General features: G+C 42.0%; 1 protein-coding gene across 1 annotated transcript in view; it reads left to right on the top strand.

The window, feature by feature from the left end:
- AFG1L (AFG1 like ATPase) overlaps window positions 1–14,812 on the top strand; it is a 230,022-nt gene that overhangs the window by 111,300 nt on the left and 103,910 nt on the right. Inside the window, exon 6 of the mRNA XM_073627041.1 lies at window positions 1,335–1,434. Coding sequence (XP_073483142.1) covers window positions 1,335–1,434 — 100 coding nt within the window. The remainder of the gene's footprint in view (window positions 1–1,334; window positions 1,435–14,812) is intronic.

The raw sequence follows: 14,812 nt of genomic DNA on the forward strand, positions 1-14,812 counted from the left end.
TCATTTTAAATATATATATTTGTATGACAATTTAAAAACCTTTATAATAATTTTGTTTTTACTCTGTATCCCAAAGGCTGTTTTTTTTTTGTTTTTTTTTTGGTGACCAGTAGCAGAGGACTAGAAGCTCCACATGCTATTGTTTCCCTATAGACAGGCTAGGAAAAAGCTGTGTGATGTCATAGCTGTATATTGATTAGGAAAAATGTACTTAGATGTTGTTTTTTTGTTTTTTTAATTAAAATAATTACAGTTCCATCATCCACATACAGAAAGAGAAGGGATAATGTACATTAAACAGTGTGAGTTTAGTATCACTTTCAAACCTTCACATGCGCTTTCTCTCCCTTGATGCAGTAGCTCTAAGGTAAGTGTTTGAGAACTCGCTCCTGTGATGGTGAATGAGAACAGTAGCGGTGGATGTGTCTTAGCAACATTCTAGCAACAAGGCAGGGTGGGAAAATGCAGTCTCTGGGAGTAATTCAGTCAGGCTTCATGAGGTATGTAAATTGCCTACACCTATGGCAAAGGCATTATTCAACCTTGATAGAGCTGCACCGTTTTTATCTAAAGACCACTTTATCTGCATAGGCAGTTTTTTGGTAAAGGTAGACTGCCTTTAAGACCCATTCTCACCATGTTTTTACATGGGTATAGGTGCATTCTGAATGTAACCCCAGCGCACACATACAGTATTTCTTAATGCATCAGCACTATAGCTCACCATACGATATTCACAAAATGAACATTGCGGTGTGTTGGCTCAATGCAACACACCATAACAATGTAAATTGGAATGTCACAAAATAAGTTCTGTGTAGCTCCCGAAATTCCATTTATGGTTAATTTATTTACAGTTGCCTAATGAGATTATTTAATTTATGTAAATTGGTACTTTTAGAATTTGATTTGTGTTATCATTGAGAGTTTTATCATTTGATACTTTTATCTTCACTCATGTGAAGGATTACAAGGGGGAAAATAATTCCTTATAGCAGAGACAGGTCCATCTGGATTGGTTATACACAGGGTGCGTGCTTTTCAAGCTGGGGCTCATTGATTCACCTTGCATTAAATGTTTATTTGTACAATAAACTTTGACATAAATACAAATTATATAAAACATCAGTTGACAAATTGGTAACTGTACAAAAAAAGTTTAAAAAAAAAATTATACTTTCCCTTTAAAATATATCTAAAGTCAAACCTGTTTTTTGTTATATTTGGATAGAGTATATGTTGAATAGTAAGACCACAATGTTTATGCCTATATTCTAAAGTGGCCTCGGTTTTGTTTCAGAACATTTATATGTAACTATTCCTTTACTCTTTAGGTGACTGATATAGCAGATGCAATGATACTAAAACAACTGTTTGAAAACCTGTTTCAAAATGGAGTAGTTGTTGTAGCAACATCTAACAGACCACCTGAAGGTAACAGTATTGTCTTAAATCTTATACAAAGATAAAATCTTTAAAATCCATATAAACTGCTGGGAGTTGAAGTGTTCATTCATATTGATACTTTTAGCTGGTGCTGTATTTTTTGTACTTAAATAGTCTATCCGAAAGAAGTTTTTTTTTCATATTTCTTTACCAGTTTTATCTTCCTCTATACCCAGGATTTAATATAATATTTCCACATCAAACATCCCATCATAGTAGGGGATAAACTTTATTTAATATGCTAAATGAATTGAAGAATTAGATGAGATATGGTAGGATAGCTCATGGGAAGTGGTACAATTAATCAATTTTCTCCTGGAACGAGAAGAAAGGTGATATTTTGAGGAGAGGAAGGGAGAGAATAGGGGCCTGATGAGGACTAGCATAGATATGGAGTATCAACATAATGAGTAATGAAAACTGAGTATGAGACAAACTAATTTTGAAACTGTTGAAAAATGAATTGGAAAATTGTTAGCCATGAAGGTCACTTTCCAAAACAGTATACACTAAACACGATTATGTTTTACACATTTAGTATATGAAATATTTATCTCCTACTCTTAATAGAATGTGACATGCACAGAAGTAATGTATTTTGATATAGGTCATTTTGTGGAAGAATGACGAAATGGAAACGTAGAGGTCAGCTTATCTTAAACCAACATTTTATTTTTAGGTAGACACTGGTTGGTAGGTAAATCAAACATTAGCAAGGTGGAGTAGCAGGTTCACTTTAAAGTGGTTGTAAACCGCTGGACATTTTTTTTTCCTTTTTTCTTACCCTACAAGGTAATGTCATAATGTGCTAGTATGCATCGCATACTTTGTTAAACTTACCTTAAAACTAAGCTTTTCCAGCACTGAGATGTCAAAGTTGCAGGCGCTCCCATTTTCACCCATCTTGCTTCCTGGTTCATGGCCAGTGCCCGTTTAGGAGATATTTACACTAGCTATATGTAAGCCTTTTTATAGGCTTACCCATAGGTAAAAGTTAGTGATGGAAGCTTACTTCCACTTTAATTTTCACACCCCTTCCTCACTCCTCCCTCTACCTGGATTCTTAAAAAATAAATCCTTCTCAAAAAGCCTTTTTTTTTTTTACTTACCTTAAAGAGGTTGTAACCCTAAAAATAATAATAAAGAATCTGTCCCTTAATGCTGTAAAAAAAACTGGTTGATCTTGCCTGTTCCTGTGTCCCCCTAGGTGAACTGACCCCGGTAATCATAGCTGCTGATCCATGATACCGTGGTCAGTTTACGTGCCTCCATCATCCTGCAGTCTCTCTTCTCTCCCCCCTCTCTCCCTGCCTATCAGCTCCTGTGTGTGAGAAATCTCCTCCCGCCCCTCCCCTCCTGCCACTATAAGTAGCTGGCTGTAAAGTCAGAGCAGGATTACAGCCAGCTCCTCTATTATACCAAGGTATACTACATAGTGTAAATGTTTGTTTAAAATGATGCCACTAAATATCTTCTTTCAGATCGCCTCTGTGCAGGTCATGTGACCTCCCTACGCTCTCCATCCCCGATCTAAGAACTAAAGCAGGAGGGGCTGAGCGGACAGCACAGCGGTCAAGTGACCTCCCAGGTGACATGAGAGGGGATCTCAGCCCCTCCCTCTGTAGCCCTTAGATCGAGGGGAGGAAATGGCAGGAGGTCACGTGACCACACAGAGGCAATGTGAAATAACTTATTTATCGGCATCATTTTAAACAAACACTTAGACCCCTTTCACACTGGGGCGGTTTGCAGGCGGTATTGCGCTAAAAATACCGCCTGCAAACCGCCCCTAAACACCCTCCGCTGTTTGTTCAGTGTGAAAGCCCGAGGGCTTTCACACTGAAGCGGTGCACTGGCAGGACGGTGAAAAAAGTCCTGCAAACCGCTTCTTTGGAGTGGTGAAGGAGCGGTGTATTCACTGCTCCTAAACCGCTCCTGCCCATTGAAATCAATGGGACAGCGCGGCTATACCGCGGCAATACCACGGTTATAGCCGCGCTGTACAAGTGATTTTAACCCTTTTTCGGCCGCCAGCGGGGGTTAAAACCGCACCGCTAGCGGCCGAATACAGCTGCAAGAACGACGGTACCGCCGACGCCCCCACCGCCCCAGTGTGAAAGGGGCCTAACACTGTATAGTATACCTTGGTATAACAGAGGGGCTAGCAGTAATCCTACTCTGACTTTACAACCACTTTAAGCCACAATCACATGATGCCTAAAACCCAAGTCTTCTACTGATTACTACCTACTTTGGTTCTTCTTTGTGTGTTCACATCAGTGCCTGTATGACGTGTACACTTTCTATTTAATGAACCGACAACTCTGGTCTGAATCTCTCCAGTTACTGTGGACTCACCCCACCCCATGTGAAAGCATTGAGCCAATGACCAAGCCCCAGTGTTGTCACATGAGACAATGAGGAGTGCTTCACATGCGTATTGGGTAACTTAGTTGGAAGCTAAATGGGGAAGTGAGAAGGAAACATGAATATATGCTGCTTTCTTGCACTGTATTGACAAACCACAGCTTTAAATCATATTTTCACTTTTGCGCGCGCATTTAGGAAAAACCCCACTATATGTTTGTCATGTGTTCCCATTCACACAGCATACCTACAAAAAAAATTTTAAAACATATTTCTTACTTTTTAGTTGTTTCTTTGAAACAGGTTTATTCATAGAACAGAAAGCTATTCTGAAAAATAACTAAGTGCAGTTAGGACAAACTGAGGGAAAGTGCATTAACACACAACATACCACCCAAGCTATGAGGTCTCAAACCTCTAATTGTTTGTTTGGGCCAGCTTGGCTAAAATATATTTATTTGTATGCCAGAACAGTCTGGCTGCTGGGATGCTGTAACAGACTATAGTAGTTTGTGCTACACACAGTAAGTGCTGTTTTCTTCCAACACAGGTATGAACGATGCTGCCAGAATCAGAGAGTGTCACTCGTATGGCATCTGTGCCATTTAGGAACACCCTTGTATTTTTTTGTTTCAATGAATACAAGGCATTTGCTGATTGGATATGGTGAGGATCATGACATCATCTACCCATCTGTCTTCTTCGGCTAACCAGAGACGCCTTGTATTCATTGAAAGAAATGCAAAGCTGTTCCAGAATGTCAGAGATACCATTCGAGCAGTTCTCTCTCTTTCTGGCAGCAGAGGGTAAGTCGCTCGTCCCCTTGCAGGAAGACAACAGTGCTTATTGTATATCTAACCAAAAAAGCTATTGGTAGTTTGTAAAGTACAAATGCCTGTGAGTGAACAGCAAAGTATATGAAAGGAAAAAACACAAAATGCAAATAAATTTACTTCCTTAGCAAAGCTGTCTCATAAACGGCCACAGTCTAAAGAACAGAAAATATTATTAGCCCACCACAGCTGAATGGAGTGGTAAGGGAGAAAAAGACAGGTGAATATATGCTAAAGAAAGAAAGAAACAAAAATAAATATCTAATAAACAAAAGCTGCTGAACACTATACCTCTGATACCAGACACAAAAATAAACATCAAAAAAGTGCAGCGCATACAACCTAAAACTGTACAGTACTTAAAGTAAAATTGTGAATAAACAAATAATAACCACATTTTAGTCACACAATATTACGCGACAAAATAAGCTAATAAATAAATATGTGACACCAGAGAGAACAAACAGAGTCAAAAAATGAGAAGGTTGCAAAACGGTTAATCAGGGTAAAAGTCCCTCATGCTGTGATGGAAGCTGGGAATCACAGGATAGGTAATGTGTCACCGAAAAAACTACATAAACCTCTAAAGGGATTTTTATTGCAATGAAAACTAAAGATGGTTAAAATAAATGTTTATTATAAATATATGTAAAAATAGGTTGCATGATTACAAAAGGTCAATAGAATAATTGAAGATAACACAGCAGAATATTAAAAAAGTGCATACATGAAAAAACCAAAGAACAAGAATCTGAAGAAAGTGATACATAACACTACCCGATACAATCGCCACAGACGAGAAACCGTGGTGTTGAGTAGTGAAATTCCAACGCGTTTCAACATGCTCAATTCAGAGAAAAAGTCTTTTTCAGGGAAATGTATCACAGTCTAAATGAAATTAAAAAAACAGCAATATTATAGGCTGTGTAAAATTATGTATGTATCTCACATATTGCTGCTCACAATCTACTCACATCCTCCCAATGTACTTCAAGGGTTAATTACATCTCCCGTGTCAGGGCGAGAGGTCCTGGTTCTCCATGAGTTAACAGTGTCCAAAATCCTCTACAGCTGGATATATAATTGCAATCCAAATGTTGGCGTTCCAACATCAAATATTAGATGTCTGTGTATAACAGGGTGAAAACATAAGGACAGAGACCTAGTTGAGGAGCAAGGGGGGTAGTAGAAAGGGGCCCCCCTTCCTCTTTGCTAGTATTGAGGTGTAAGATAAGTAACTTACTTTGAAGAAGAAGTATAGGTCAGATACGTCCGGAGCAATCCGCATACCCTGGTGTCTCTCGGCGGTGACCAAGGGAAGGAGTGACGCCGTGTGCCGTCCCTGACGTCCTTATATATTGTGTGGACGGGGATGGGCCGCCGCGTCAGCCTATGGCGCAGCGAGCCTGGAATCACTGCCGACAGGAAATTCCAACGTCGTCGCCCCGCGCATTCCCATAGCAACGGATGCCGCCGCTGGCATCGTGCATGCGCGCGGCGGCGTGCATCACAGGGATGCACAGCAGACTGAATGGGCCGGCCGCCATGAAGGAAAGGGGCCATGCCCATAGTTGGAGAACCTGCGGTGAGGTGTCACCGAGCCAGCCAAGCATTGCGGCGCAGCTGGCGCGGTGTCCACACTGCAGGAAGGAGGAAATCCCCCCACCCCAAGGATGGAAAATGTGCCCATGGAACCGCCAACCTGGATAGTGAATCCCGGTTGGCAGGAAGGCATAGAGGGGGTGGATGTTGGGATACCCGGGTTTCTACCAGGGGCCTGTGACACCTAGAGGGCCATCCCCCTGATCCACCCAGGACATCCAGGGTGGAAAAAAGGGGGGCAGGACTAGTAACCACCGACACAGGGGGCCCCGCTCGAAGCACATTTCGAGCATTGGGGTAGATTGCCGCTGCGAAAATAGAGTCACCCCCTGTGCCGGGCAGGGACAGGACAAAGAGGGTAAATACCCTTCCCACTGGGAAAACCCTCGGGGACAGGACACTCTACCCCCGCATCGGGCAACCCAGAAATGCATGAGGGATGAAGAGATCAAAACAAACTACTACTTGGTGGCCCTGATCGACACCAAGAGATATAATGTAGCAATAAAGTCATTCAATGAAATGAAAAACAGTCAATTGAAGAACAGTAGTGAATCTCATAACACCATCCCGAGTTGGCCCAGGAAGCATAGGCAAAATCAGGTGGCGATGAGACAGCAAAAAAAAACATATATAAATATATATGAGAAAACCCTTTGGGTGATAGATCTCATACCTCGATTCCAATGAACGAACCAAGGGTTCGCATGGGATACCCCATGAGAAGAAAGGTCAGAGCGATGGGGGGGGTTGTTTTTATTGAGACTAAGGACATGGAAAAAGACAAGGGAGACAAAAAAACGACCTCTAGTCGGTTTTGCCCGAACTAAAGCCATCCAAGAAGGGCCTGAAGCTCTCTGTTTCATTTAAACCAGGGGGGGTGGTGGCCCTAAGACACCTGATCCAGCGCATTTTTTGCTGGAGCAGGATCTTGTTCCAGTCATCCCCCCAATTGATATGTGGAGTCTGTCCAGTACTGTAAAATTTACTTTGGGCATTCTATAGTTGTGTTGTCTGGCTACATGTCTTCCTAACGGAAGATAGAGATTACCAATGCCCATACTGTGCATGTGTTTTTCAACTCTTTTGCCAAATTCTTGTCGGGTTTTCCCGACATAGAAGGCCCCACATTGGCATTGCATCAAGTACATGACTCCCTGTGTTCTGCAATTAGCAAAATTACGTAGTTGAAAGTTTCTTCCATTAGGTAATAATATCGTGGTCCTCCTTCCAATGACTCCACACTGTGAACAAGACCCACATGGGTATGTACCCCAAGTTTTACAAGGGTCTCTTCTTGCATAACCCCTGTATTCACTTTATGTGAGCATGTTCCCAATGGAACCTGCTTTTTTGTACGTGATTTGGGGTTTAGAAGTAACCAGCCTACCCACGATCGGATCCTCCATGAGAATTGACCAATGCTTGGAGATGATCTTCCTTATTTTGTTGTGTTCATTGGAGAATCTCATGATTCTAGTCATATCTTCTTTCTTTGGATTTTTCGTCTTGAAGATTAAGCTCTGTCTGTCTGTGTTTTTAACTTGATTAAATGCCTTTTTGAGGGCTGATTTCGTGTACCCTCTATCTATTAATCTGATGGTCAATTCATCGGATTCTCGTTGGAAGTCTTCATATGTGCTACAATTCCTTTTCAGCTTCAGAAACTGGCTAAATGGGATGGACTTCTTCAGTGGCTCTGGGTGGAAGCTGTCTGCATGTAGCAGTGTGTTACCAACCGTCTCTTTCCTTTATAGCCTGCTTGAGAGTCTTCCGATGTGATCTTTTGAAATGGTGATATCTAGAAAGTTGACCTCTCTAGAATCATATCTCATGGTGAAAAAAAGGATTAAGGCTGTTTTGATTCATGCAGCCTAAGCAGTCTGAGTTCACTCTCTGGCCCTCCCAGATGATGAATACGTCTTCAATGTATCTCGTCCACGTGCAGATGTGGCAAGAGCACATAGACGATTTTTCTCCAAGTAGAAAGTCCTTCTCCCACTCCCCCAGGTACAGGTTAGCATATGAGGGTGCGCAGCAAGTCCCCATAGCCACCCCCTGTCCCTGGAAGTGGTGGGAGCCCCTGATTAAACAGGTGTTGTGTTTCAAAATTAATTCCAACATCCGAAGCACAAAAGCGTTGAATTTCCAGTCCGTGGTGGCCCGTTGCTTCAGGACCCGTTCAATGGCAGCAATTCCTGCATCGTGTGGAATGCTATTGTAGAGTGATTCTACATCGATGGTGACCAATAGAGCGCAATAAGGGATGACCAGGTTGTCTAAAATTTGTAATAGATGTATCGTGTCTCTAGTGTAAGAAGGTAGATCCATCATGTGGGGTCTGAGATGATGATCTATGATTTGACTGATGCCTTCCGTAATAGAGCCATTGCCGGAGATGATTGGCCTCCCTGGTGGGTCATCCAATTTTTTGTGCACCTTCGGCAAGGCATAAAATGTAGGTAAACGGGGATGCCGTGTTCGTATAAATTCCCATATATCCCTATTGATGGCGCCCTCATTGAGGGATTCATCAACCAGGCATAGGAATTCCTGATTAAATCTTTCCACTACTGACGGGGAGATTTTTTTGTAACATTTGGTATTGTTGAGTATCTTGAGGCACATCTTTTCATAATTTTCATAGTCCATCAGGACAATGTTTCCCCCTTTGTCGGATGCCTTAATCGTGATGCCCATATCATTTTTGAGGGTTTTCAGTGCATGTCGAAGTTCCGGGCTGAGATTATTTCTGGTCGTTAATCTATCTAATTTCTCAATTTCTCTGGTGGTTTGTTTCACAAATAAAGCTATCGCAGGGTTAAGGTTAAGAGGTGGAAACTTGTGTGATTTCTTTTTACATTTTTTGTCCGGATATCTAGTAGATTTGTCACCCTCTTCTACCTCCTCCTCATCACTCTCTTCATTTCCTAGTTCTTCCTCCCAGAAGTCCTCCAAGACATTATTCTCTTGTAATAATAAATTCAAATCTCTTAGGGCTTTGAAGTCAGCTGCTTTCAAGTTGGGTGCCAATTCTGGTTCAGTGATTGTTTGGTATAGAGACTTTTGAGCAACAGCTTCCTAGCGAATAGGTGAATATCCTTGATGGTCTCAAAACTATCCATGCCCCGATTAGGGCAGAAGGATAGACCCAAGGATAATACCTCTCGTTCGGCCATTGTTAAAGAATGTGAGGAAAGATTGATGACATTCAGTCTTCCTTTCGAATTGGGGGTATTGTGGGGATCATCGTAAGTTGTGTGAGAGACAGTGGATTCTGTAATGGACTGTTGTTCTTGTCTAAAAAACTGTCCAGTTGTGTTTGCTGAGTCTTCGGATAGGCCCCTTGGTCTCTCCTATTCCCTTTACCTTGGTTGGAGGATGGGCCTCTTGAATTGCCGTGAGGTACACTTTTTGCCGTACTGGGTCCGCCACCCCGTGATGACTCCATTGATTTTGGGTCCGTAGTACGTTTTTTGTTGCTTTGTTTGATCTCTCCCTCCAACTCCTGTTGTTTTGCGAAGGGTCCCTTTCATTTACCTCGGAATTGGTCTGTGTGTGAGGAAGCTGAGGAGAAGGAGTTAGAGGGTGTGTCCGATAGATAATCATTCGATTTATTCGTGTTCTCATGGTGCGACGTCCTTAAATTTCTTTTTTTGTTTTTTTTGTCTGTATTCCACCTGTAGGCCCTACCCTCTCTGAAAGTATTCTTGTCTCTCCAATATTTCTTTTCTTTTTTGATGAGGATGGCTTTACCGAAAGTTTCCAGGTGATCTTTTAATTTCTTTTCATACACGGCATATTCCTCATGTTGTTTAAGTGGGGCGAGTCGTTCATATAATATACTAATTTCCGCATTCATGCCCTCTAGCTGTTGTCTATATTCATTCTGTAATAGTAACATGAGATTCATAGAGCAATCATTCTGTTTGCTCTCCCAGTTATTTAATTCTTTGGAGATATTCTCTAGGATGGGAAATATTTGGATTCTCAGCCCAATTGGATTTATTCCCTCTCTGATATATCTCCCCAGAGATTCGATATGCCAATGTAGGGCAGATTTTTTTCCCCAAATTTTAGTCAGACTAGAGAAAAGTGAAGATTAGGTCAGAAATAACTTGCTCTTTCCCTTGAAAACTTTTCTGGATGTTGGCCATAAACTCCTCCCATTCCCCTCCCTGCAGGTCCTCTGTGGTTCTCCCCTGGTAAAGTCCAAATGACCAGACAGAGATATAAATAAATAAACAAATCAAAAAACCAGGAAGAAAAAAAGCTTCTCCTGGTTTCAAGTACACCAATCCCCCCCCAATAGATAATTACATGGAGAGAAAAAATAAGTGGACTGGAATCACTAAGGTTTGTTCAAAATACCTTCAAAGGGTCCACATCCAGCCACCGGGGTCAGAGATAAGGTATGGGTGTATTGTCCACCCAATTGAAATTATATATAAAGTTGACCCTGGTGGTATGCATGTGTCATTGCCATCATCCCATAACATTAATGAAAAAAATGCATAAACCTCTAAAGGGATTTTTAAGGCAATGAAAACTAAAGATTATTAATATAAATGTTTATTATAAATATATGTAAAAATAGGTTGCATGATTACAAAAGGTCAATAGAATAATTGAAGATAACACATAGCAGAATATTAAAAAAGTGCATACCTGAAAAAACCAAAGAACAAGAATCGGAGAAAGTGATGCATAACACTACCCGATACAATCACCACAGACGAGAAACCGTGGTGTCGAGTAGTGAAATTCCAACGCGTTTCAACATGCTCAATTCAGAGAAAAAGTCGTCTTCAGGGAAATGTATCACAGTCTAAATGAAATAAAAAAACAGCAATATTATAGGCTGTGTGAAATTATGTATGTATCTCACATATTGCTGCTCACAATCTACTCACATCCTCCCAATGCACTTCAAGGGTTAATTAAATCTCCCATGTCAGGGCGAGAAGTCCTGGTTCTCCATGAGTTAACAGTGTCCAAAATCCTCTACAGGATGGCTGGATATATAATTTCAATCCAAATGTTGGCGTTCCAGCATCAAATATTAGATGTCTGTGTATAACAGGGTAACGGTGAAAACGTAAGGACAGAGACCTAGTTGAGAAGCAAGGGGGGGGTAGTAGAAAGGGGCCCCCCTTTCTCTATGCTAGTATTGAGGTGTAAGATGAGTAACTTTGAAGAAGAAGTATAGGTCAGATACGTCCGGAGCAATCCGCATACCCTGGTGTTCCTCGGCAGTAACCGAGGGAAGGAGTGACGCCATGTGCCGTCCCTGGCGTCCTTATATATGGTGTGGGCAGGAATGGGCCGCCGCGTCAGCCTATGGCGCGGCGAGCCTGGAATCACAGCCGACAGGAAAGTCCAATGTCGTCACGCCGCGCGTTCCCATAGCAACGGATGCCGGCGCTGGCATCACAGTGGCGTGCGTCACAGGGATGCACAGCAGACTGAATGGGCCAGCGACCATGATGGAAAGGGGCCGTGCCCATAGTTGGAGAGCCTGCGGTGAGGTGTCACCGAGCCAAGCAAGCATTGCGGTGCAGCTGGCGCGGTGTCCACACTGCAGGAAGGAGGAAATCCTCGCACCCCAAAGATGGAAAATGTGCCCATGGAACCGCCAACCGGGATGGTGAATCCCGGTCAGCGGGAAGGCATAGAGGGGGTGGACGTTGGGATACCGGGGTTTCTACCAGGGGCCTGTGACACCTAGAGGGCCATCCCCCTGATCCACCCAGGACATCCAGGGTGGAAAAAAGGGGGGGGAAAGGCCAGGACTAGTAACCACCGACACAGGGGGCCCCGCTCAAAGCACATTTCAAGAATTGGGGTAGAGGGGAGCCGCGGTGACTCTATTTTCGCTTTCCATCATGGCGGCCGCCCATTCAGTCTGCTGTGCGTCCCTGTGAGGCACGCCACCGCGGTGCGCATGCGCGATGCCAGTGGCAGTGTCCGTTGCTATGGGAACGCGCGGCGTGACGACGTTGGACTTTCCTGTCGGCGGTGATTCCAGGCTCGCCGTGCCATAGGCTGACACAGCGACCCATCCCTGCCCACACCATATATAAGGACGCCAGGGACGGCACACGACATCACTCCTTCCCTCGGTTACCGCCGAGGGACATCAGGGTATGCAGATTGCTCCAGAGGTATCTGACCTATACTTCTTGTTCAAAGTAAGTTACTCGTCTTACACCTCAATACTAGCATAGAGGAAGGGGGGCCCCTTTCTATTACCCCCCTTGCTTCTCAACTAGGTCTCTGTCCTTACGTTTTCACCCTTTTACCCTGTTATACACAGACATCTAATATTTGATGCTGGAACACCAATATTTGGTTTGCAATTATATATCCAGCCGTCCTGTAGAGGATTTTGGACACTGTTAACTCATGGAGAACTAGGACCTCTCGCCTTGACACGGGAGATGTAATTAACCCTTGAAGTGCATTGGGAGGATGTGAGTAGATTGTGAGCCGCAATATGTGAGCTACTTACATAATTTTACACAGCCTATAATATTGCTGTTTTTTTATTTCATTTAGACTGTGATACATTCCCTGAAGAAGACTTTTTCTCTGAATTGTGCATGTTGAAATGCGTTGGAATTTCACTACTCGACACCACGGTTTCTCGTCTGTGGTGATTGTATCAGGTAGTGTTATGTATCACTTTCTCCGATTCTTGTTCTTTGGTGTTTTCATGTATACACTTCTTTAATATTCTGCTATGTGTTATCTTCAATTATTCTATTGACCTTTTGTAATCATGCAACCTATTTTTACATATATTTATAATAAACATTTATTTTAATAATCTTTAGTTTTCATTGCCTTAAAAATCCCTTTAGAGGTTTATGCAGTTTTTTCATTAATGTTATGTGATGATGGCTATGACACATCCATACCACCAGGGTCAACTTTATAGGTAATCTGTCACCAATCAGGCTTATGCTGCGCTTACCGGAACATGTGTAACTTCCTTTCTTAAAGCGTATGTAAACCCTCACCTTGTAAAACAAATCATTCAGATTAAAATGGAAGTGAAAGACAAAACATTTGTGTATAGAGTTAAAAAAAAAAATTATGTGATCACATAATCTCTAGTCTCAGAAGCACAGAGAGGTGGGACAGGAGCAACAGCAGTATATTGAACTTCCCAGTGATAGACTTTGCAGGGGGATGGCGTGTGAGCAGAATCCTGATCATTGGGGGAGAGTAGGCCGAGTTCCCAGCCTAGCTAGAGGACTGACTACTCTGTGTTCTCATGCTTAGTGTGATCCGTTTTTAATCGGAAAGCAGAGGGACTGAAAGGAACATCAGGGATTTCACACAAAGGAAGCAATACAAAGAGAACAGGTAACTTTTTCATACAAGTACTTGGTACAGCAGGCACATATCAAGAATATGAAATGGTGGGGTAACGTATTCTTTAAGTGGTCTGAATGCACTTCAATATACAATAACAGTGCCAACATCCCAGGTTGTGAAGCAATCCTCGGCAATCTCCAGGTAACAAAGCACCGTAGGGATTGTGGTACACTGAAGCCTCAGCAACTGATACAAACTCACTATGATCCAGGCTCCCACACAGTGTTAGAATCCATAATAAGGGGCATGAAATGAAAGGATACTCCACATAGTGTAATATTGTAAAACAAGATTAATTAAATTAGTAAAATTACACTCACATGGATAGATGATATAAAAGCATGTAATAACTCCAGAACTCGAACTTCCTCCAGAAAGCAAAATGGCCGACAAGGGATAGCGCATGCGTGGTAGCATGTGTGCATGGCTCCACCCTATGTGCCCCTGATGACGCTATATCTGACGAATCAGCAGATTGGTGGTGCAATGCTTTACAGGCTCCTGCAACAAAAAATGTGCATTTATTTGAATTTTTTGAAAAGTGAACTTATCCTTTAAAGTGGTAATAAAATCTTATTTTTGACTTGTACCTACAGGTATGCCTATAATAAGGCTTGGAAATATTGAAAAAAAAAACAGCAAAGCCAACAAACAAAGTGAAAAAAATAAAAATGACTAATAGCGCTGCTCCCCTTAAAGTATAGACATGCTAACTTTAGTAATAATGAACAGAAGTGAGGGGGCGCTAATGATATAGTGATGTGAACACAATTCATTCAACAATAACATATAATAGACAATCAATTTCACAACCAATAGTAAAGTGCAACATGCTCAGTGTTATTATGATTGAATAATAAACCAGTCCTTTCTGAAGTCCATAAGTTATTCAGTGATATTTTCAAAGTTACAAAAATGATTATGCCTTCACCGTATGGCAGTAAATCTGCAGAATACACCCGATGTGCTTGATAAAGATTTCCTACTCACCAGACGAATATGACCTCTTTAATGAAAAAGAAGGTCAAACAGCGCTTTAGTGGGTAGGATCTTTAGACTTGCTTGAACATCAATGGAGATAACAGGAGACTTTGAGTTTATATCCACCTCTCCTTCATGATACCCATCAAAAATACCAGAATGAAGGATCCATAGCGTAAAATTGTTTTATTAATTAATAA

Source organism: Aquarana catesbeiana, linkage group LG04 (genome assembly GCF_042186555.1).
Source record: "Aquarana catesbeiana isolate 2022-GZ linkage group LG04, ASM4218655v1, whole genome shotgun sequence".
Taxonomy (NCBI): Eukaryota; Metazoa; Chordata; class Amphibia; order Anura; family Ranidae; genus Aquarana; species Aquarana catesbeiana.